General features: G+C 47.4%; 2 protein-coding genes and 2 pseudogenes across 7 annotated transcripts in view; all 4 read left to right on the forward strand.

The window, feature by feature from the left end:
- Window positions 1-46: 46 nt before the first annotated feature.
- LOC117194434 lies at window positions 47-1,857 on the forward strand (annotated as a pseudogene).
- An 894-nt stretch (window positions 1,858-2,751) lies between these two features.
- On the forward strand, window positions 2,752-6,783 carry LOC117194437 (annotated as a pseudogene).
- A 382-nt stretch (window positions 6,784-7,165) lies between these two features.
- On the forward strand, window positions 7,166-9,717 carry LOC117194850 (rho GTPase-activating protein 19-like). The gene is made up of 3 exons (XM_033399321.1): window positions 7,166-7,227; window positions 7,294-7,514; window positions 9,185-9,717. The coding sequence occupies exons 1-3, from the start codon at window positions 7,166-7,168 to the stop codon at window positions 9,715-9,717; spliced, it is 816 nt and encodes a 271-aa protein (XP_033255212.1).
- A 5,870-nt stretch (window positions 9,718-15,587) lies between these two features.
- LOC117194433 (rho GTPase-activating protein 19-like) overlaps window positions 15,588-25,171 on the forward strand; it is a 29,366-nt gene continuing 19,782 nt past the window's right edge. The window contains exons 1-3 of one of the 6 annotated variants that reach the window (XM_033399001.1): window positions 15,588-15,941; window positions 16,008-16,228; window positions 16,291-16,766. In XM_033399001.1, coding sequence (XP_033254892.1) covers window positions 15,805-15,941; window positions 16,008-16,228; window positions 16,291-16,766 — 834 coding nt within the window. In that variant the 5' untranslated portion in view covers window positions 15,588-15,804. Of the gene's footprint in view, window positions 15,942-16,007; window positions 16,229-16,290; window positions 16,937-25,171 lie in introns of all 6 variants that reach the window. The other 5 variants (XM_033399003.1, XM_033399004.1, XM_033399002.1 and 2 more) reach the window with 5 other exon arrangements.

Genomic DNA, 25,171 nt, shown 5'->3' on the forward strand with positions numbered 1-25,171 from the left:
AATTTTTGCAGCGCGTCTCGCCCAATTTTCCGCAAATAAATTCCACCAGCAAAGCTATCAACAAATATGCTGTCAGGCCACAAACCTTCTATATTGTACTTTTAGAAAAGTAATATTTGTTAAAGTGAGCGTGTGAGTGCTGGGATTCGAATCTACGGAAGTCCTTTTCGTTTGTGCTGTGCTGTTGTTGTTTTGTTGCTTTGGCTACTGCTGTCGCCCTGTATACGCCCTTTCGTATAACAATGGACATGGAATACGCCAACATCAATGAATTTAATGACCGCGACCTAGCGACACGCATGCGCAACAGCAATTATGAAAAATACAAGTCTCTGGTGCGCATGCACCTCTCCTTCGAGCTGGAACTAAACACCGACGAGTAAGTTGCCACGAGCGACGCTGCCATCCCATCGAAATATAGTGCTTACCGATTTATGGGTTGCAGGTTCGACATGCCGTACCATGAAATCGTCTACGAAGATAAGGGCAAGATAAAGAAGTGGAATCGCCTCTCCAAGAAGAATCGCGGACCTGCCACAGGCTGCACGGCTGGGGCAGGCAGTAAGTCGGCAGGCAACAGTCCCACTGAAACGCTGCAGCAACAAATTGATGCAGGCTTTCTGATGCACCTGGAGGAGCTCAAAGAGTTTCTTATGCTGGAGAAGAGTAAGTGACAGGGAGAGTCCGGAAAATTGAATTATTCTAAATGCGGAAATGCTATTCTGCAGATCTCACCCAGGAGGGACTATTTCGCAAGACAGGAGCCGTTTCCAGGCAGAACGAGCTACGAATGCACATACAGCACGACCAGCCCTTGGATTTGGAACTGACAGGATTCTCGGCTCACGACTGTGCCACTGTTTTTAAGAGCTTTCTGGCCGAGCTGCCAGAGCCTTTGCTTACAGACGCCCACTATCCAGCACATCTTCAGATAGCGCCGCTTAGCCAGGCATTAATGGGGGGTCAGGTGGCGGCTACCGCAGAGCGCCAACAACATCTTCTCAACTCGGTGCAGCTGCTCCTTCTCCTGCTCCCCGAAGAGCATCGCGAGTTACTGCAGCACATTATTAAAATGCTCCATTCGGTGGCAGCGCGTGAGGAGAGCAACAAGATGTCCGCGGAGAATTTGGCCATCTTGTTTACACCGCACCTGATTTGCCCCAGGCAAATGCCGCCTGAGGCGCTCCACTATACGGCGAAGAAGATGTCCAGCATTGTGTCCTACATGATTCAGCAGGGTCTGGAAATCTTCGAAGTTCCCGGAAAGCTAGCCACCGATATTCGGGCATACTTTCTTGAGTGCAAACGCAAAAAACCATGTCACCGGAGCAAACCCTTGAAGAATCCATCTCGGACGACTCGACGGTCAACACGGTGTACACTTTTGTAGATCGTGCCGCCACGGCAGCGGCAAACAACAGCAATTACACGGACACTGCACTGGCGCAGCTGTACGCGCACATTCAGAGCCTTCCGGAGTCCTCCAAGAAGCGTCGCCTCATCAAGCAGTTTAACAAGCAAAACGGACAAGGTAGCACATTGTCTCCACTCCGTTGCGTTCCTTTGGGACACAGCTCATTGATTCCACTCGCTCCTTTCAGGCACACCGCTGCAGGTCATCGCGAGGAGCTCCAGCGTGCCATAAGGGAGCATCACGAGAAGCATGATGCCAAAATGATGCGCGCCATGGAGGAGGCAGAGCGTAAGAAGTAGAAATCCATATGGATCACTGCACCCAGCCGTTTCGTTATATAACACCATTTCGATCATCCTGCAGCTATGCCATAAATGCGGCTAAACTGAAACTGTAAACACTTTTGTATGCGACGTAATAAAGACTTGAATGTACCCAAAGCACTAATCCATTCTGAGGATATGATGAGTGGAAATTATCTGTAAATTATCGTCGAACCATGGCTTGTGTGTATGTGCAGTGCCATACTTGAAACAAAATAGAATGTTATCTAGGGAAAAACACCTCTATTGCATTAACACAAAACAAGGAACCGGGTGCAAAGCGGATTCTCCCCAGTGGAACACTTGAAATGTTCAACCCATATCAAACGATAGACGATTATCAGCAGGCCAGCCGCTCCACTTCGCTGCCACCTGGTTGAATGTGTCCACTGCCCGTTCGATGCTCCTCCACACGCGTATACAAATTCAAATCCAAACGATCAACATCAATGAGGACGCCACTTTCCTGATAACTTGACCGCCATGTGACCGTTGGAATAGGAATTTTGTCACAGTTTAGAAACCTACCTACATGTGTTTTCGGCGTGATGAGTACGATGATGTGTGTTAAGAGCCAGATTAGATGCTCTCCAGCCGATTTACGCCCATTCAATTATTTTGGTAGGTAATGCTATTATCTACTTTCACACGATGCAATAAATAGAAAAATGCCCCGGAAATGAAGCCTTACGCCGAAAATGAAATACTCTTGTAAGTGGAATTCCACATAGATATATTGGATTTCTAGAATTGGAAGTATCCTGCATGCATGTGCTCCTAAAGTCAGATGACCAATAAATCTGTATCTTTCAAAATGGATGTTGGGCTCCCCACGCAACATACCCAACCATCTATATTTGGTACTTATGTATGAGCGTATAGTGATATTAAAGCACGATCCAGTACAAATTATAGTTCTGGCTGATGTTTCCTATAGCAGATATATAATTTTGCGGTGATCCGATACTGATTCAATCTGTGTGTAATAAATACATTTTCGTAGCAAGATGAAATATAAAGTGCCTAAGTTCCGCGCAAAAGTATAATCAGTAGCTCCAGATAGCCGACTGGCAGCGAACGGATTGTTATAGAGGCACTTGATTGTTCTTATAACAATAGGCGGGGTGTGTGTATTGGGGGTGGGTGGAGGTGGCGGTGGCATATCAGCAGTCATTTAATTAGCTGTTTCAGATTCCGATTGCTTTTTGGGGACTTTTGCTTACGTTAAAGCGCGCTTTCCACACCTCTGCCTCCGCCGCCGTTCTAAAGGGAAACTGTAGAATCTGATTTACGACTCTCTCCAACTTCAAGTATTTCCCCCTCTGCCAGCGTGCCAGTTGTACGCCAGCGTCGACGCTTTGGTTATCTCATGCAGGGCAATTTGTCAAGCCAAATAACGGTCTGCGTGTCAGTTTCAGTTCCATTTTTTGCATCACGGAGAACAGAACAGAACACAACATGTCCAAGGGATCGGTCCTACCACAGTATATAGCCGGTTTATCGGCCAGCTTTGGCGCCATGTGTATGGGCGCCTCAATCGGCTGGTCCGAAATTTGTAATTTCGAGTTCTTTAAGAGATTTACTAACTAATTTCAGCTGTAAATAAAGAAGCATTAGTGTACAGCTTATAATTCTTTAACATTGACATGGCGTTTTCGCACAAAATGTTCTTTGGACGCCAGTGACAGCTCTGCCAGTTCAATATTTCAATTTTTGCAGCGCGTCTCGCCCAATTTTCCGCAAATAAATTCCACCAGCAAAGCTATCAACAAATATGCTGTCAGGCCACAAACCTTCTATATTGTACTTTTAGAAAAGTAATATTTGTTAAAGTGAGCGTGTGAGTGCTGGGATTCGAATCTACGGAAGTCCTTTTCGTTTGTGCTGTGCTGTTGTTGTTTTGTTGCTTTGGCTACTGCTGTCGCCCTGTATACGCCCTTTCGTATAACAATGGACATGGAATACGCCAACATCAATGAATTTAATGACCGCGACCTAGCGACACGCATGCGCAACAGCAATTATGAAAAATACAAGTCTCTGGTGCGCATGCACCTCTCCTTCGAGCTGGAACTAAACACCGACGAGTAAGTTGCCACGAGCGACGCTGCCATCCCATCGAAATATAGTGCTTACCGATTTATGGGTTGCAGGTTCGACATGCCGTACCATGAAATCGTCTACGAAGATAAGGGCAAGATAAAGAAGTGGAATCGCCTCTCCAAGAAGAATCGCGGACCTGCCACAGGCTGCACGGCTGGGGCAGGCAGTAAGTCGGCAGGCAACAGTCCCACTGAAACGCTGCAGCAACAAATTGATGCAGGCTTTCTGATGCACCTGGAGGAGCTCAAAGAGTTTCTTATGCTGGAGAAGAGTAAGTGACAGGGAGAGTCCGGAAAATTGAATTATTCTAAATGCGGAAATGCTATTCTGCAGATCTCACCCAGGAGGGACTATTTCGCAAGACAGGAGCCGTTTCCAGGCAGAACGAGCTACGAATGCACATACAGCACGACCAGCCCTTGGATTTGGAACTGACAGGATTCTCGGCTCACGACTGTGCCACTGTTTTTAAGAGCTTTCTGGCCGAGCTGCCAGAGCCTTTGCTTACAGACGCCCACTATCCAGCACATCTTCAGATAGCGCCGCTTAGCCAGGCATTAATGGGGGGTCAGGTGGCGGCTACCGCAGAGCGCCAACAACATCTTCTCAACTCGGTGCAGCTGCTCCTTCTCCTGCTCCCCGAAGAGCATCGCGAGTTACTGCAGCACATTATTAAAATGCTCCATTCGGTGGCAGCGCGTGAGGAGAGCAACAAGATGTCCGCGGAGAATTTGGCCATCTTGTTTACACCGCACCTGATTTGCCCCAGGCAAATGCCGCCTGAGGCGCTCCACTATACGGCGAAGAAGATGTCCAGCATTGTGTCCTACATGATTCAGCAGGGTCTGGAAATCTTCGAAGTTCCCGGAAAGCTAGCCACCGATATTCGGGCATACTTTCTTGAGTGCAAACGCAAAAAACCATGTCACCGGAGCAAACCCTTGAAGAATCCATCTCGGACGACTCGACGGTCAACACGGTGTACACTTTTGTAGATCGTGCCGCCACGGCAGCGGCAAACAACAGCAATTACACGGACACTGCACTGGCGCAGCTGTACGCGCACATTCAGAGCCTTCCGGAGTCCTCCAAGAAGCGTCGCCTCATCAAGCAGTTTAACAAGCAAAACGGACAAGGTAGCACATTGTCTCCACTCCGTTGCGTTCCTTTGGGACACAGCTCATTGATTCCACTCGCTCCTTTCAGTCACACCGCTGCAGGTCATCGCGAGGAGCTCCAGCGTGCCATAAGGGAGAAGCATGATGCCAAAATGATGCGCGCCATGGAGGAGGCAGAGCGTAAGAAGTAGAAATCCATATGGATCACTGCACCCAGCCGTTTCGTTATATAACACCATTTCGATCATCCTGCAGCTATGCCATAAATGCGGCTAAACTGAAACTGTAAACACTTTTGTATGCGACGTAATAAAGACTTGAATGTACCCAAAGCACTAATCCATTCTGAGGATATGATGAGTGGAAATTATCTGTAAATTATCGTCGAACCATGGCTTGTGTGTATGTGCAGTGCCATACTTGAAACAAAATAGAATGTTATCTAGGGAAAAACACCTCTATTGCATTAACACAAAACAAGGAACCGGGTGCAAAGCGGATTCTCCCCAGTGGAACACTTGAAATGTTCAACCCATATCAAACGATAGACGATTATCAGCAGGCCAGCCGCTCCACTTCGCTGCCACCTGGTTGAATGTGTCCACTGCCCGTTCGATGCTCCTCCACACGCGTATACAAATTCAAATCCAAACGATCAACATCAATGAGGACGCCACTTTCCTGATAACTTGACCGCCATGTGACCGTTGGAATAGGAATTTTGTCACAGTTTAGAAACCTACCTACATGTGTTTTCGGCGTGATGAGTACGATGATGTGTGTTAAGAGCCAGATTAGATGCTCTCCAGCCGATTTACGCCCATTCAATTATTTTGGTAGGTAATGCTATTATCTACTTTCACACGATGCAATAAATAGAAAAATGCCCCGGAAATGAAGCCTTACGCCGAAAATGAAATACTCTTGTAAGTGGAATTCCACATAGATATATTGGATTTCTAGAATTGGAAGTATCCTGCATGCATGTGCTCCTAAAGTCAGATGACCAATAAATCTGTATCTTTTAAAATGGATGTTGGGCTCCCCACGCAACATACCCAACCATCTATATTTGGTACTTATGTATGAGCGTATAGTGATATTAAAGCACGATCCAGTACAAATTATAGTTCTGGCTGATGTTTCCTATAGCAGATATATAATTTTGCGGTGATCCGATACTGATTCAAGATGAAATATAAAGTGCCTAAGTTCCGCGCAAAAGTATAATCAGTAGCTCCAGATAGCCGACTGGCAGCGAACGGATTGTTATAGAGGCACTTGATTGTTCTTATAACAATAGGCGGGGTGTGTGTATTGGGGGTGGGTGGAGGTGGCGGTGGCATATCAGCAGTCATTTAATTAGCTGTTTCAGATTCCGATTGCTTTTTGGGGACTTTTGCTTACGTTAAAGCGCGCTTTCCACACCTCTGCCTCCGCCGTCGTTCTAAAGGGAAACTGTAGAATCTGATCTACGACTCTCTCCAACTTCAAGTATTTCCCCCTCTGCCAGCGTGCCAGTTGTACGCCAGCGTCGACGCTTTGGTTATCTCATGCAGGGCAATTTGTCAAGCCAAATAACGGTCTGCGTGTCAGTTTCAGTTCCATTTTTTGCATCACGGAGAACAGAACAGAACACAACATGTCCAAGGGATCGGTCCTACCACAGTATATAGCCGGTTTATCGGCCAGCTTTGGCGCCATGTGTATGGGCGCCTCAATCGGCTGGTCCGAAATTTGTAATTTCGAGTTCTTTAAGAGATTTACTAACTAATTTCAGCTGTAAATAAAGAAGCATTAGTGTACAGCTTATAATTCTTTAACATTGACATGGCGTTTTCGCACAAAATGTTCTTTGGACGCCAGTGACAGCTCTGCCAGTTCAATATTTCAATTTTTGCAGCGCGTCTCGCCCAATTTTCCGCAAATAAATTCCACCAGCAAAGCTATCAACAAATATGCTGTCAGGCCACAAACCTTCTATATTGTACTTTTAGAAAAGTAATATTTGTTAAAGTGAGCGTGTGAGTGCTGGGATTCGAATCTACGGAAGTCCTTTTCGTTTGTGCTGTGCTGTTGTTGTTTTGTTGCTTTGGCTACTGCTGTCGCCCTGTATACGCCCTTTCGTATAACAATGGACATGGAATACGCCAACATCAATGAATTTAATGACCGCGACCTAGCGACACGCATGCGCAACAGCAATTATGAAAAATACAAGTCTCTGGTGCGCATGCACCTCCTTCGAGCTGGAACTAAACACCGACGAGTAAGTTGCCACGAGCGACGCTGCCATCCCATCGAAATATAGTGCTTACCGATTTATGGGTTGCAGGTTCGACATGCCGTACCATGAAATCGTCTACGAAGATAAGGGCAAGATAAAGAAGTGGAATCGCCTCTCCAAGAAGAATCGCGGACCTGCCACAGGCTGCACGGCTGGGGCAGGCAGTAAGTCGGCAGGCAACAGTCCCACTGAAACGCTGCAGCAACAAATTGATGCAGGCTTTCTGATGCACCTGGAGGAGCTCAAAGAGTTTCTTATGCTGGAGAAGAGTAAGTGACAGGGAGAGTCCGGATAAATTGAATATATTCTAAATGCGGAAATGCTATTCTGCAGATCTCACCCAGGAACTATTTCTCATAATTTGGTACTTATGTATGAGCGTATATGATATTAAAGCACGATCAGTACAAATTATAGTTCTGGCTGATGTTTCCTATAGCAGATATATAATTTTGCGGTGATCCGATACTGATTCAATCTGTGTGTAATAAATACCATTTTCGTAGCGTAGCAAGATGAAATATAAAGTGCCTAAGTTCCGCGCAAAAGTATAATCAGTAGATAGCCGACTGGCAGCGAACGGATTGCTATAGAGGCACTTGATTGTTCTTATAACAATAGGCGGGGTGTGAGTATTAAGGGTGGGTGGAGGTGGCGGTGGCATATCAGCAGTCATTTAATTAGCTGTTTCAGATTCCGATTGCTTTTTGGGGACTTTTGCTTACGTTAAAGCGCGCTTTCCACACCTCTGCCTCCGCCGCCGTTCTAAAGGGAAACTGTAGAATCTGATTTACGACTCTCTCCAACTTCAAGTATTTCCCCCTCTGCCAGCGTGCCAGTTGTACGCCAGCGTCGACGCTTTGGTTATCTCATGCAGGGCAATTTGTCAAGCCAAATAACGGTCTGCGTGTCAGTTTCAGTTCCATTTTTTGCATCACGGAGAACAGAACAGAACACAACATGTCCAAGGGATCGGTCCTACCACAGTATATAGCCGGTTTATCGGCCAGCTTTGGCGCCATGTGTATGGCCGCCTCAATCGGCTGGTCCGAAATTTGTAATTTCGAGTTCTTTAAGAGATTTACTAACTAATTTCAGCTGTAAATAAAGAAGCATTAGTGTACAGCTTATAATTCTTTAACATTGACATGGCGTTTTCGCACAAAATGTTCTTTGGACGCCAGTGACAGCTCTGCCAGTTCAATATTTCAATTTTTGCAGCGCGTCTCGCCCAATTTTCCGCAATTAAATTCCACCAGCAAAGCTATCAACAAATATGCTGTCAGGCCACAAACCTTCTATATTGTACTTTTAGAAAAGTAATATATGTTAAAGTGAGCGTGTGAGTGCTGGGATTCGAATCTACGGAAGTCCTTTTCGTTTGTGCTGTGCTGTTGTTGTTTTGTTGCTTTGGCTACTGCTGTCGCCCTGTAAACGCCCTTGCGTATAACAATGGACATGGAATACGCCAACATCAATGATTTTAATGACCGCGACCTAGCGACACGCATGCGCAACAGCAATTATGAAAAATACAAGTCTCTGGTGCGCATGCACATCTCCTTCGAGCTGGAACTAAACACCGACGAGTAAGTTTGCCACGAGCGACGCTGCCATCCCATCGAAATATAGTGCTTACCGATTTATGGGTTGCAGGTTCGACATGCCGTGCCATGAAATCGTCTACGAAGATAAGGGCAAGAAAAAGAAGTGGAATCGCCTCTCCAAGAAGAATCGCGGACCTGCCACAGGCTGCACGGCTGGGGCAGGCAGTTAGTCGGCGGGCAACAGTCCGACTGAAACGCTGCAGCAACAAATTGATGCAGGCTTTCTGATGCACCTGGAGGAGATCAAAGAGTTTCTTATGCTGGAGAAGAGTAAGTGACAGGGAGAGTCCGGAAAATTGAATTATTCTAAATGCGGAAATGCTATTCTGCAGATCTCACCCAGGAGGGACTATTTCGCAAGACAGGAGCCGTTTCCAGGCAGAACGAGCTACGAATGCACATACAGCACGACCAGCCCTTGGATTTGGAACTGACAGGATTCTCGGCTCACGACTGTGCCACTGTTTTTAAGAGCTTTCTGGCCGAGCTGCCAGAGCCTTTGCTTACAGACGACCACTATCCAGCACATCTTCAGATAGCGCCGCTTAGCCAGGCATTAATGGGGGGTCAGGTGGCGGCTACCGCAGAGCGCCAACAACATCTTCTCAACTCGGTGCAGCTGCTTCTTCTCCTGCTCCCCGAAGAGCATCGCGAGTTACTGCAGCACATTATTAAAATGCTCCATTCGGTGGCAGCGCGTGAGGAGAGCAACAAGATGTCCGCGGAGAATTTGGCCATCTTGTTTACACCGCACCTGATTTGCGAAGAAGATGTCCAGCATTGTGTCCTACATGATTCAGCAGGGTCTGGAAATCTTCGAAGTTCCCGGAAAGCTAGCCACCGATATTCGGGCGTACTTTCTTGAGCGCAAACGCAAAAAAACCATGTCACCGGAGCAAACCCTTGAAGAATCCATATCGGACGACTCGACGGTCAACACGGTGTACACTTTTGTAGATCGTGCCGCCACGGCAGCGGCAAACAACAGCAATTATACGGACACTGCACTGGCGCAGCTGTACGCGCACATTCAGAGCCTTCCGGAGTCCTCCAAGAACCGTCGCCTCATCAAGCAGTTTAACAAGCAAAACGGACAAGGTAGCACATTGTCTCCACTCCATTGCGTTCCTTTGGGACACAGCTCATTGATTCCACTCGCTCCTTTCAGGCACACCGCTGCAGGTCATCGCGAGGAGCTCCAGCGTGCCATAAGGGAGCATCACGAGAAGCATGATGCCAAAATGATGCGCGCCATGGAGGAGGCAGAGCGTAAGAAGTAGAAATCCATATGGATCACTGCACCCAGCCGTTTCGTTATATAACACCATTTCGATCATCCTGCAGCTATGCCATAAATGCGGCTAAACTGAAACTGTAAACACTTTTGTATGCGACGTAATAAAGACTTGAATGTACCCAAAGCACTAATCCATTCTGAGGATATGATGAGTGGAAATTATCTGTAAATTATCGTCGAACCATGGCTTGTGTGTATGTGCAGTGCCATACTTGAAACAAAATAGAATGTTTTCTAGGGCAAAACATCTCTATTGCATTAACACAAAACAAGGAACCGGGTGCAAAGCGGATTCTCCCCAGTGAAACACTTGAAATGTTCAACCCATATCAAACGATAGGCGATTATCAGCAGGCCAGCCGCTCCACTTCGCTGCTACCTGGTTGAATGTGTCCACTGCCCGTTCGATGCTCCTCCACACGATGAACATCAATGAGGACGCCATGACCGCCATGTGACCGTTGGAATAAAAATTTTGTCACAGTTTAGAAACCTACCTACATGTGTTTTCGGCGTGATGAGTACGATGATGTGTGTTAAGATTAGATTAGATGCTCTCCAGGCGATTTACGCCCATTCAATTATTTTGGTAGGTAATGCCAAATAATGCCATTCAATAAATAGAAAAATGCCCCGGAAATGAAGCCTTACGCCGAAAATGAAATACTCTTGTAAGTGGAATTTAACATAGATATATTGGATTTCTAGAATTGGAAGTATCCTGCATGCATGTGCTCCTAAAGTCAGATGACCAATAAATCTGTATCTGTCAAAATGGATGTTGGGCTCCCCACGCAACATACCCAACCATCTATATTTGGTACTTATGTATGAGCGTATAGTGATATTAAAGCACGATCCAGTACAAATTATAGTTCTGGCTGATGTTTCCTATAGCAGATATATAATTTTGCGGTGATCCGATACTGATTCAAGATGAAATATAAGGTGCCTAAGTTCCGCGCAAAAGTATAATCAGTAGCTCCAGATAGCCGACTGGCAGCGAACGGATTGTTATAGAGGCACTTGATTGTTCTTATAACAATAGGCGGGGTGTGTGTATTGGGGGTGGGTGGAGTTGGCGGTGGCATATCAGCAGAATGAATCTGATCTCTCAGCTTTATTTTACGTGGCGGTTCCTCAGGGAGGGATTTCAACCACGGCGTCTAATGTTTATTTGCAGCTTAGCCTCGATTAGTGCGATATATATACATATATCACGCCATCACGCACCACCGCTACATACGCAGGAACCTGGTACGATGCGCCAGTTAGCGCCCCTAAAAAGAAGCTATAGCTATGTACATAGCGACTCTTCCGGTACCAATTGAAAGTATCCTGGTCGGGCATACAATCCCCTTGGTGAGGGGCGAGGTGTATCTAACACGTCTTCCGATCTATGGGTCTCGGCACCCGGTTGAGAGCGCAACTCCACGAGGAGCCTAGCGGCTATCCCCGCGTAACGTTTGGGTATCAACCACAGCCACCACGATACTCCCACTAGGGGGCCGACCTCAATGTGCAGCCTTGGAACTGCACAACCCGTGGTACCGATCTTAAGGACTCAGCTCGATCCTCCCTTTTAGCCCCGACCGGCCTGGATAGGGAATCCACCCAGCCCGTGCGCCGCTTGCGCGTTCAGCAGCTGCTGTCGCCTGGAGAACGCCAGTCCGGCGAACCCGTCGAGAGTCCGCATTCTCTCCTGAGAAGCCGTCACATCGGAGAAGGTCCAGTCGCCATCCGTGTACTGCACTCCAAGTCCATCGAGGTCTCGCAAGTCTGCATAGAGGGGACAAGCACATAGGAAGTGCTGCCAATCCTCGCGTTCTGCGCCGCATAGACATGCTGGCGTGTCGCTAAGGCTTCTTCCATGCAGAAATGCATTGAGCGATCCGTGGCCCGTCAGCAGGAACCCAGCGCGCAGCGTGAAGCCAAACCTTTGTTCGCTGTAAACGAAGCCTGCGTTCGGGATGAAGCGGTGCGTCACCCGACCTGGGGAGTCACCATCATCCCATCTGCGTTGCCACTCGCACAACAGGCCTTCGTCTAGTCGCGCCATCTTCTGCTTCCAGCTAAGATTTGCCAAATCTTCGCCGTACAGCCAATCGCTCTCCTCCAGCGGGTAGTCACGCTTTAGTTTGAAGCTGATTGCCAGGCGTCTGGCAACCAGATCAAACGGGGGGGCTCCAGCTAGTACTTGCAGCGCCATGGTGGACACTGTTCGGCATACCGGTAGGCATCCAATCAGGATGATCCTTTGGCACGCAAGCAGATGCCTCCTGGCAACCACTTGCGTCGTCGTCACGACAGACCAAACCGAGGCACCAAATAGTGCGCAGGGCACCATGAGTCCGGCATATATTGTCCGCTTTGCGCGGGGACTGAGTCCCCAGTCAACCCGCAGTACGCGCGACAATGCCCCTACGACTCCGGTCAGCTTATCACGCAAGCCCGTGATGTGCGGGAGAAAACTCAACCGCTCGCCGACCGTGATGCCCAGGTACCGATACTTGCGCTTATATGGCAGGCTTGCTCCAGCAAACCGTACCACTGGCGGCCGTCTAAGTATGCCTTTGAGCAGCATGATTGCCGTCTTGCTAGTTGAAACGGCAACGCCGACTTCAACTCCCCAAGCGCCTACGATGGACATTAACTCACCTCCCTTTTGTTCGAGCTCTGATCGGGCATTCCCTTCGATGAGGAGGAGCAAGTCGTCAGCATACGCGCTGAGCGCACCAAGGGGCTCTAAGCGCTGGAGCAACACGTCCATTAAGATGTTCCATATAAAGGGACCACTTATGGACCCCTGCGGGCAACCTCGTGTCACCGGAACAGTGGCTACTCCATGCCTACTGACGATGCTCGCACTCCGGCCGGAGAAGAAACTTCGCCACAAGCTTGCTTCTCGGCATCCCAGCTCAAGGAGGCGGCGTAGTGCAGCATTCCACTCGACGTTGTCGAAGGCTCCCTTGAAGTCCACGAAGACTCCGAGCACGTATTTCGACCGGCTGGCCGAAACAGTACTCACGACGTGTTTCCAAGCATCCTCCACACAACGTCCTTGGCGAAAGCCAAATTGCCATCTGCAGCCATCCGGAATGGTGTCCTTCAGACGATTCACCATGATGCCCTCAAGCACTTTGCCCAGCACTGGCAACAGACAGATACCCCGATATGAGGTAGGATCGGTCCGGTCCTTATCGGGTCCCTTCAGAAGTGGAACCACCCTAGGATGCTTCCATTCCGTTGGGAAATACCCTGTCTCCAGGCAGCGGGAATACATCGCTGTCATGTGCTGAGGGATGGCACGCCACAATGCCTTGCAAAAGGCACCTGTGATGCCGTCCATGCCGGGAGAGCGTCTGCTCTTCAACCTGGCGACGCATGCATCAACCTCGAAAGCTTCGAGGGCCGGTGGAGCCTCGATCGGGATGGCAATGTGTGCATTCGACTCCGCAACAGGAAAGAAGTTGCGAACGAGCACACCCGCACAGTCGCGCCATGTTGCGACCAGCCTACCATCCGTTCGAAGGCATCCAATCTCCTCGCCTCGGCAAATCCTGTAGACGTGCCCCCATGGATCATCTCGGTGATCTATGCACGGAGCATAGGAAGATTGAGCTGAATCTTCCCGTAACTCTGACGCATACTCCAAAATCCGTGGTAAGGGTCTCCATTGGCATGCAGATGGCGTCCGGTTCGTCGACGATGATAGCAGCTTTTCCTCGGCGGTCCTGGAATACTCGCATTCCAGAAGGAAGGCCGGTAATCCGCCCTGCTCCATCGACGTACGGCTCCTGGACCAGTGCGAACTGACGGCCAGAGCTGCGCATGATGGCTCCGAGTTCCATCACAGCCGCTCGGCCACGGCCACAATTAGCTTGGATGAAGCTAAACATTAATGTCTAGCTTGCACCCTCGCCAGTACCGCTGCGTAGATCGGGCACGCCGCTGACAGCATGGAATGTGCTGCAGGGTACCCCTTGAAGCGGCAGTTGCGGCAGTCCACGGGGTTGGGAGACCGTGCAACGTTGTGGCCGTTCTGTCCACACCGGTGGCACACGTTCTCCTTTAGGCGACATTGCGACACCTTGTGGTCAAAGCCTGCACATCTGTGGCAGGCGTATGTTCGGACCAAGGAGCGGCAGCGGCATCTAAACCACTTTATGTACACGCATTCGTGCAACGCCTCCTTTGCCTTCGCGTCGACCTCTAGCGTCACGTTGATCGTGGCGCCGTCGGTGACCGACCAGGGTTTACTGCCCAGGTGAACCGACTTTTTAAACTCCGCGGCAGTCATGGTCTCCTCCAGGTTCTTCGCGAAGAGCTCCTCCATGAACTCTTCAGGTGTGATCGACGTGTCCACGTCATACACCACGACCTGAGGCTTGGTCTCCGGCCTCTTCTTGACCACCAGTCCTGCTTCGGTGAATTTGCTGCTGGCCACTACCTTCCTCAGTTCGCTCACTGAAGGGGTGCGAATAATCGCTCCTCCGCTCTTCAGCTCGCGAACCTCGTGGACGCGGACTCCAAGTGCCGGCACCACGGTCTTCGTTACTCGCTCCACAAGCTCCTTGCTGGTCTCCTCCGGGTTCTTGCTCCTTATTAGAGCAGACCAGGTATCCCTAGGCCTTGGATCGGTGCAGCGACGGCGCTCGGTGCGGGCAGGCCTGGGAAGGCTGTCGCATACGCACGGTGGTGCCCGTGTGGGCAGCAGCAGCGGGTCTCGGTGGAGGCGGCATCCTTGCCCTCTCCTCCAGGCGCACCTTTTCTCCAGCCAGGGCCATGACCAACTCGTCGTACCGGTTGGTAGCGACGAGGATTCCCATGGAAGCCTCTGGCGGCATCAGCCCCTTCAGGGTGGCATATCAGCAGTCATTTAATTAGCTGTTTCAGATTCCGATTGCTTTTTGGGGACTTTTGCTTACGTTTAAGCGCGCTTTCCACACCTCTGCCTCCGCCGCCGTTCTAAAGGGAAACTGTAGAATCTGATTTACGACTCTCTCCAACTTCAAGTATTTCCCCCTCTGCCAGCGTGCCAGTTGTACGCCAGCGTCGACGCTTTGGTTATCTCATGCAGGGCAATTTGTCAAGCCAAATAACGGTCTGCGTGTCAGTTTCAGTTCCATTTTTTGCATCACGGAGAACAGAACAGAACACAACATGTCCAAGGGATCGGTCCTACCACAGTATATAGCCGGTTTATCGGCCAGCTTTGGCGTCATGTGTATGGGCGCCTCAATCGGCTGGTCCGAAATTTGTAATTTCGAGTTCTTTAAGAGATTTACTAACTAATTTCAGCTGTAAATAAAGAAGCATTAGTGTACAGCTTATAATTCTTTAACATTGACATGGCGTTTTCGCACAAAATGTTCTTTGGACGCCAGTGACAGCTCTGCCAGTTCAATATTTCAATTTTTGCAGCGCGTCTCGCCCAATTTTCCGCAAATAAATTCCACCAGCAAAGCTATCAACAAATATGCTGTCAGGCCACAAACCTTCTATATTGTACTTTTAGAAAAGTAATATTTGTTAAAGTGAGCGTGTGAGTGCTGGGATTCGAATCTACGGAAGTCCTTTTCGTTTGTGCTGTGCTGTTGTTGTTTTGTTGCTTTGGCTACTGCTGTCGCCCTGTATACGCCCTTGCGTATAACAATGGACATGGAATACGCCAACATCAATGAATTTAATGACCGCGACCTAGCGACACGCATGCGCAACAGCAATTATGAAAAATACAAGTCTCTGGTGCGCATGCACCTCTCCTTCGAGCTGGAACTAAACACCGACGAGTAAGTTGCCACGAGCGACTCTGCCATCCCATCGAAATATAGTGCTTACCGATTTATGGGTTGCAGGTTTGACATGCCGTACCATGAAATCGTCTACGAAGATAAGGGCAAGATAAAGAAGTGGAATCGCCTCTCCAAGAAGAATCGCGGACCTGCCACAGGCTGCACGGCTGGGGCAGGCAGTAAGTCGGCAGGCAACAGTCCCACTGAAACGCTGCAGCAACAAATTGATGCAGGCTTTCTGATGCACCTGGAGGAGCTCAAAGAGTTTCTTATGCTGGAGAAGAGTAAGTGACAGGGAGAGTCCGGAAAATTGAATTATTCTAAATGCGGAAATGCTATTCTGCAGATCTCACCCAGGAGGGACTATTTCGCAAGACAGGAGCCGTTTCCAGGCAGAACGAGCTACGAATGCACATACAGCACGACCAGCCCTTGGATTTGGAACTGACAGGATTCTCGGCTCACGACTGTGCCACTGTTTTTAAGAGCTTTCTGGCCGAGCTGCCAGAGCCTTTGCTTACAGACGCCCACTATCCAGCACATCTTCAGATAGCGCCGCTTAGCCAGGCATTAATGGGGGGTCAGGTGGCGGCTACCGCAGAGCGCCAACAACATCTTCTCAACTCGGTGCAGCTGCTCCTTCTCCTGCTCCCCGAAGAGCATCGCGAGTTACTGCAGCACATTATTAAAATGCTCCATTCGGTGGCAGCGCGTGAGGAGAGCAACAAGATGTCCGCGGAGAATTTGGCCATCTTGTTTACACCGCACCTGATTTGCCCCAGGCAAATGCCGCCTGAGGCGCTCCACTATACGGCGAAGAAGATGTCCAGCATTGTGTCCTACATGATTCAGCAGGGTCTGGAAATCTTCGAAGTTCCCGGAAAGCTAGCCACCGATATTCGGGCATACTTTCTTGAGTGCAAACGCAAAAAACCATGTCACCGGAGCAAACCCTTGAAGAATCCATCTCGGACGACTCGACGGTCAACACGGTGTACACTTTTGTAGATCGTGCCGCCACGGCAGCGGCAAACAACAGCAATTACACGGACACTGCACTGGCGCAGCTGTACGCGCACATTCAGAGCCTTCCGGAGTCCTCCAAGAAGCGTCGCCTCATCAAGCATTTTAACAAGCAAAACGGACAAGGTAGCACATTGTCTCCACTCCGTTGCGTTCCTTTGGGACACATCTCATTGATTCCACTCGCTCCTTTCAGGCACACCGCTGCAGGTCATCGCGAGGAGCTCCAGCGTGCCATAAGGGAGCATCACGAGAAGCATGATGCCAAAATGATGCGCGCCATGGAGGAGGCAGAGCGTAAGAAGTAGAAATCCATATGGATCACTGCACCCAGCCGTTTCGTTATATAACACCATTTCGATCATCCTGCAGCTATGCCATAAATGCGGCTAAACTGAAACTGTAAACACTTTTGTATGCGACGTAATAAAGACTTGAATGTACCCAAAGCACTAATCCATTCTGAGGATATGATGAGTGGAAATTATCTGTAAATTATCGTCGAACCATGGCTTGTGTGTATGTGCAGTGCCATACTTGAAACAAAATAGAATGTTTTCTAGGGAAAAACATCTCTATTGCATTAACACAAAACAAGGAACCGGGTGCAAAGCGGATTCTCCCCAGTGAAACACTTGAAATGTTCAACCCATATCAAACGATAGGCGATTATCAGCAGGCCAGCCGCTCCACTTCGCTGCTACCTGGTTGAATGTGTCCACTGCCCGTTCGATGCTCCTCCACACGATGAACATCAATGAGGACGCCATGACCGCCATGTGACCGTTGGAATAGGAATTTTGTCACAGTTTAGAAACCTACCTACATGTGTTTTCGGCGTGATGAGTACGATGATGTGTGTTAAGAGCCAGATTAGATGCTCTCCAGGCGATTTACGCCCATTCAATTATTTTGGTAGGTAATGCCAAATAATGCCATTCAATAAATAGAAAAATGCCCCTGAAATGAAGCCTTACGCCGAAAATGAAATACTCTTGTAAGTGGAATTTAACATAGATATATTGGATTTCTAGAATTGGAAGTATCCTGCATGCATGTGCTCCTAAAGTCAGATGACCAATAAATCTGTATCTGTCAAAATGGATGTTGGGCTCCCCACGCAACATACCCAACCATCTATATTTGGTACTTATGTATGAGCGTATAGTGATATTAAAGCACGATCCAGTACAAATTATAGTTCTGGCTGATGTTTCCTATAGCAGATATATAATTTTGCGGTGATCCGATACTGATTCAAGATGAAATATAAGGTGCCTAAGTTCCGCGCAAAAGTATAATCAGTAGCTCCAGATAGCCGACTGGCAGCGAACGGATTGTTATAGAGGCACTTGATTGTTCTTATAACAATAGGCGGGGTGTGTGTATTGGGGGTGGGTGGAGTTGGCGGTGGCATATCAGCAGAATGAATCTGATCTCTCAGCTTTATTTTACGTGGCGGTTCCTCAGGAGGGATTTCAACCACGGCGTCTAATGTTTATTTGCAGCTTAGCCTCGATTAGTGCGATATATATACATGTAGGAAACGAAGGAAAGAGAGAGACACGAAGCGGTCGTGTTTTCGTCGTGTCGTCGGGATAGAGCAGTAATCGTCTCTGAGAGAGCCGATAGCAAGAGAGAGAGATCAGTCAGTTGTCAGTTCAGCCACGCATCAGACGTACACGCATATAATTATTCACAAACATACTTGTAAAACTTGGAGCTGTTATAATTTTAAGTCCAACATACTTATCAAATAAATGTTACTCGTTGCCATCAAGCAACTTAAACTACTACAAATTGGGGGCTCGTCCGAAAATAAGCCCAAGACAACAACATTTGCAAGTGAGATTTGTGCGTGTATTTGTAAATTTTGGCGAACACGAGGCTAGAGCTACAAGGAGACAAGCGGCACAGAGACGACAATCTGAGCGCGTTCTTTCCAAAGAGAGCAGAAGCGACAAAACTACGGCAGACGGCAGCAAACACAGCAAGAATCAAAACCTTCGTTGTTGTTGTTGTGCATTGCGTCTGAGAGGCTAGAGCTACAAGGAGACAAGCGGCACAGAGACGACAATCTGAGCGCGTTCGTTCCAAAGAGAGCAGAAGCGACAAAACGACGGCAGACGGCAGCAAACACAGCAAGAATCAAAACCTTCGTTGTTGTTGTTGTGCATTGCGTCTGAGAGGCTAGAGCTACAAGGAGACAAGCGGCACAGAGACGACAATCTGAGTGCGTTCGTTCCAAAGGAAGCAGAAGCGACAAAACGACGGCAGCAAACAGCAAGAATCAAAGAACATTGATTGTTGTTGTGTTGCACTGCGTCGGACGGAGACTACAACTACAAGAAGAGACAAGCAGCAAGGAGACGACCATTTTGTAACAGCAGAAGCAGCGACGATTCGGGAAGCGACAACGAGTTAACGGCGAACAGCGAGAGCAAGGCAAGGCAACAAAGAGAGGACGGCAACAGCGACATCGACAGGCAAGCGAGATCTGGATGTGGTGGTGTGTGTGCGTCAAATTTTGAGTCTGGAAAGTTCTGCGCAGAAGCGAGAGTTAACAAGGGTAAACCCATAGTAAGGTGCTCACAGAGAAGCGATCGTTAACAGTGACGACTTTAAAGGCGTTTTCGAAATCGATGTTAACTGGAAAATTGTTAACAGGCCAGCAGTAATAAGGTTGTTTAAGTTGATTTAATTACATTTTCTTAGATATAAGCTAATATCAATTATTTTGTATTTAAATCGTCACGATGCAAGTTGAAGAGATAATGACACTGAGAGTCGCAGATTTGCGAGAGAAGTTAAGAGAGCTTGCGTTGCAGACGACGGGACGAAAGCGCGATTTGCAAGATAGACTATTAATACATCACGGCTTTCCAGTTGAGGATGAAGAAGAGTCAGAGAATGAGTCCGTAGTAACAGCAGTGGATGATACCGTAGCAGTTCAACCAGGTACGCGACAGGCAGAGTATAAATCTTGGTTTACGCTTAAAGACGTGGAAGGTAGTGTGTCACAATTTTCTGGTTCTAATAACCCCGACATCAATCAATGGATAGAGGAATTAGAAGAATGCGCAGCTACTGTTCAATGGAGTCAATTACAATTATTCATTTATGCCAAGCAGTTGTTATTTGGTGCAGCAAAAACTTTCGTTCGTAGTTTGCGTGATATTCGTAACTGGAATTCGTTGAAGGCAGCTCTGTTGGATGAGTTTAGTGTTAAACTGTCGTCCGTAGAAGTACATAGAATGTTGCAAAAGCGCCAGCAGAAAAAAGGAGAGTCGTTGCATGAGTTTTTGTATGCGTTAATGGAGATAGCCAAGCCAATTAAACTAGATGATGAGAGTTTAATCGAATATTTTGTGGATGGTATACCAGACGCTAGGGCAAGTAAGGCAATGCTGTACCAAGCTAGAAACTTAAAGGAGCTTAAATTTCAGATCGATGTTTACCAGAAAGCTAGAGGCGGATCCAAGCCGATGAGTAAGAATTGGCCGCTGAGTAATAAAAGTGAGAGTTCGGTGAAAGGGTCGATGGCAGAGAATTTAAGGAAATGTTTTAAGTGTGGAGACAAATCGCAATTGAGGAAAAATTGTCCCAAAAATGATTTTTGTTGTTTCAAATGTGGCCAACCAGGACACCGTGCTGCAAGCTGTAATGTCAAGGTCGAAACCAGACAAGAAAAGAGATCGAATACGAACATTATTCGAGATAAGGAAGTCGTCAATAAGCCGTCAGGTATTTTCACTCCATCAGGTTTGGAATTAAAGGATATTAAGTACGCGAATTTGGTATTCCAAGGTTTGATTGATACTGGAGCAGATTTGTGTTTAATTCGCAGGAGGGTATTTTTGAAATTTGGAAATCTTGAACTGATCGGCCAGGAGAAATGTTTAACAGGTATTGGAGATAGTCAAGTTGTAACTTTTGGTAGCTTTTCGATACCAGTGAAAATCGATGAGATTGGAATGGAGGTAGAATTTCATGTCATTCCAGACGAGGATATTGGTTTTGAAGCCATTTTAGGAAGGACTATTCTGGATCATGTGGACATGCAAGTTTCTAAGACAGGAACAAGATTTGTTCGTAGAGTTTGTGGCGAGGATAAAGATGAGAAACTTGATCAGGTAGCATCGTCCTCATGCGTGGAATTGTTTAATGAATATAAAGGCATTTGCATGTCAAGTATTGACGAAGTTGAGAAGGAGTTTTCAATTGATGTTGGTCATCTCAGTGAAATACATGCTAGAGAGGTTAGGGGTATGGTAGGAAAGTACCAACCTCAGAGAAATGTAGATGCGCCGATAAAAATGAAAATTGTGTTAGTGGATGAGATACCAGTTTTCCAGCATCCGAGACGATTACCGTTGTGTGAACAGGAAATCGTGGACAAGCAAGTGGAAGAGTGGCTGGCTCAGAAGATTATAAAGCCAAGTACATCGGAGTATGCATCACCAGTAGTGTTGGTACCGAAAAAGAACGGTAGCAAGAGACTATGCTGTGATTACCGAAAGCTGAATGAGAAAATAGTTCGCGATAACTTTCCAATGTCACATATGGATACAGTGTTGGAGAAACTGCAGGGTGCAAAGTATTTCACCACGTTGGATTTAACGAATGGTTTTTTCCATGTGCCTGTAGAAGTCGAGTCTCAAAAATATACGTCTTTTGTGACTCAGAATGGTCAGTTCGAATTTTTATATGTACCATTTGGAATTTCAAATTCTCCAGCGGTGTTTACCAGATTTATAATGGCTGTGTTGAGAGATTTGGTAAAGAATAATGAAGCAGCAGTCTATATGGATGACGTTATTATTTGTAGTCAAGATATAGAAGAGAGTTTGTTAAAGTTGAGAAAAGTACTGAAGATAGCGGAAATGAATGGGCTACGTATAAATTGGAGAAAGTGTCAGCTGATACGACCAAAGGTTAATTTTCTGGGGTATATAATAGAAAAGAATACGATAAGACCAAGTGATGAGAAGACGAGGGCAGTCGAAAAGTTCCCAGTGCCAGTTGATAAAAAAACAGTGCAGCGTTTCATAGGATTGACTTCTTATTTCCGAAAGTTTATTGAGGGTTATGCTGTTATTGCAAAACCATTGACAGATCTGCTGCGGAAGGATGTTAAATTTGAATTTAAGGAGATACATCAGGTTGCGTTTGAACAACTAAAGGTAGCATTGATTAGTAGACCTGTTTTAGAAATGTACAACCCGAAGTTGGAGACAGAAATCCATACTGATGCATCAAAATGGGGGTATGGAGCCGTGTTACTGCAAAAGAGTTTGGAAGACAGCCAATTCCATCCAGTTCAATATATGAGCCGTAGGACTAAGCCATGTGAAGAGAAATATCCTGCTTATGACCTTGAGGTTCTGGCAATTATCGAAGCTTTAGCGAAATGGCGTGTATACGTTTTGGGTATAAAGTTCAAAATTGTCACAGATTGTAATGCATTTACAATGACGATCAAAAAGAAAGACGTTCCTTTGAGAGTAGCACGTTGGGCCATGTACCTACAAGATTTTAATTATGTTATAGAACATCGCTCAGGAACGAAGATGAGGCACGTTGACGCGTTGAGTCGTGTATCTTGTTTTATGGTGACCGAAAGTATAGCTCATCGTTTGAAAGAAGCTCAGCTAACCGACAATTGGGTTAAGGCTGTTAAAAGTATTGTGGAGGACAAGGAATATGAGGATTATTATATTCAGAATCAGATTTTGTTTAAGGATCCGGATAAGGAGCTCATCGTAGTACCAGCTCAGTTGGAAAATGAGATTATATCAATAGCACATAAGCAAGGACATTTTTTAGTTAAAAAGACACAAGATATCATTGAAAAGTCGTATTATATTCCGAAGTTAAAAGACAAAGTATGGCGCGTAATAAATAGTTGTGTCGAGTGTATCATTGTCAATGAAAAGACAGGAAAACGTGAGGGTTATTTGCAACCAATAGACAAGGGTGATAGGTCGTTACAAACGTATCACATTGATCACGTTGGACCAATGGAAATGAATAAAAAACAGTACAATTATATACTGGTTGTCGTTGATGGATTTTCTAAGTTTGTTTGGTTATATTCTACACGTAGTACAAGTGTTGAAGAGGTCGTTAAGTGCTTGGAAATTCAGGGGACTAGTTTTGGTAATCCGAACAGAATAGTGACGGATAGGGGTGCAGCGTTTATGTCCAATTTGTTTCGTGAATATTGTGAGAGAGAGAAAATACAGCATTTAATGATTGCCACAGGCGTTCCACGTGGGAATGGTCAAGTCGAAAGGATGCACAAGATAGTGGTGCCTATGTTGTCGAAATTGTGTCAGGGTAATTCCGGTAGTTGGTATAAGCACCTAGGAAAAGTACAGCAAATGATCAACAGTGTTGAGCCGCGAAGTACCAAGGTAACACCTTTCAAGATATTGACTGGGCTAGACATGCGTATAGGAATGGATCCAAAAATAAAAGAAATATTGGAAGAATCACTTATCGAAGAGTTGAACAAGGACCGCGAAAAAATTAGAAAGGAAGTAGTTGAAAACATTGCACGGTTACAGCAGGAAAACAAGAAGAGTTTTGACTTAAAAAGGAAACTAGATAGACAGTATGAGGTTAATGAGCTAGTAGCTATCAAGCGTACTCAGTATGGTACTGGATTAAAGCTAAAAGGAAAGTATCTAGGGCCGTATAAGGTGGTTAGGGTAAAGAATCATGGAAGGTACGAAGTCGAAAAGATTGGGGATACTGAGGGTCCCTATAAGACCTCTACAGTTTCAGAATATATGAAACCTTGGCTAGACCCATCCGAGGCGAATGGTCCGTCAGGACAGCCGAATGTAGGAAACGAAGGAAAGAGAGAGACACGAAGCGGTCGTGTTTTCGTCGTGTCGTCGGGATAGAGCAGTAATCGGCTCTGAGAGAGCCGATAGCAAGAGAGAGAGATCAGTCAGTTGTCAGTTCAGCCACGCATCAGACGTACACGCATATAATTATTCACAAACATACTTGTAAAACTTGGAGCTGTTATAATTTTAAGTCCAACATACTTATCAAATAAATGTTACTCGTTGCCATCAAGCAACTTAAACTACTACATACATATATCACGCCATCACGCACCACCGCTACATACGCAGGAACCTGGTACGATGCGCCAGTTAGCGCCCCTAAAAAGAAGCTATAGCTATGTACATAGCGACTCTTCCGGTACCAATTGAAAGTATCCTGGTCGGGCATACAATCCCCCTTGGTGAGGGGCGAGGTGTATCTAACACGTCTTCCGATCTATGGGTCTCGGAACCCGGTTGAGAGCGCAACTCCACGAGGAGCCTAGCGGCTCTCCCCGCGTAACGTTTGGGTATCAACCACAGCCACCACGATACTCCCACTAGGGGGCCGACCTCAATGTGCAGCCTTGGAACTGCACAACCCGTGGTACCGATCTTAAGGACTCAGCTCGATCCTCCCTTTTAGCCCCGACCGGCCTGGATAGGGAATCCACCCAGCCCGTGCGCCGCTTGCGCGTTCAGCAGCTGCTGTCGCCTGGAGAACGCCAGTCCGGCGAACCCGTCGAGAGTCCGCATTCTCTCCTGAGAAGCCGTCACATCGGAGAAGGCTCAGTCGCCATCCGTGTACTGCACTCCAAGTCCATCGAGGTCTCGCAAGTCTGCATAGAGGGGACAAGCACATAGGAAGTGCTGCCAATCCTCGCGTTCTGCGCCGCATAGACATGCTGGCGTGTCGCTAAGGCTTCTTCCATGCAGAAATGCATTGAGCGATCCGTGGCCCGTCAGCAGGAACCCAGCGCGCAGCGTGAAGCCAAACCTTCGTTCGCTGTAAACGAAGCCTGCGTTCGGGATGAAGCGGTGCGCCTGGGTGCCAGGCGTCTGGCAACCAGATCAAACGGGGGGGCTCCAGCTAGTACTTGCAGCGCCATGGTGGACACTGTTCGGCATACCGGTAGGCATCCAATCAGGATGATCCTTTGGCACGCAAGCAGATGCCTCCTGGCAACCACTTGCGTCGTCGTCACGACAGACCAAACCGAGGCACCAAATAGTGCGCAGGGCACCATGAGTCCGGCATATATTGTCCGCTTTGCGCGGGGACTGAGTCCCCAGTCAACCCGCAGTACGCGCGACAATGCCCCTACGACTCCGGTCAGCTTATCACGCAAGCCCGTGATGTGCGGG

The sequence above is a fragment of the Drosophila miranda genome (assembly GCF_003369915.1).
Source record: "Drosophila miranda strain MSH22 chromosome Y unlocalized genomic scaffold, D.miranda_PacBio2.1 Contig_Y3_pilon, whole genome shotgun sequence".
Classification (NCBI taxonomy): Eukaryota; Metazoa; Arthropoda; class Insecta; order Diptera; family Drosophilidae; genus Drosophila; species Drosophila miranda.

Coding starts and splice junctions, on each gene's coding strand:
- LOC117194850 (XM_033399321.1), top strand. CDS start 7,166: ATGAAAAATACAAGTCTCTGGTGCGCATGCACCTCCTTCGAGCTGGAA. Junction 7,228..7,293: donor CTGGAACTAAACACCGACGA/GTAAGTTGCCAC, acceptor TATGGGTTGCAG/GTTCGACATGCCGTACCATG. Junction 7,515..9,184: donor GTTTCTTATGCTGGAGAAGA/GTAAGTGACAGG, acceptor GCTATTCTGCAG/ATCTCACCCAGGAGGGACTA.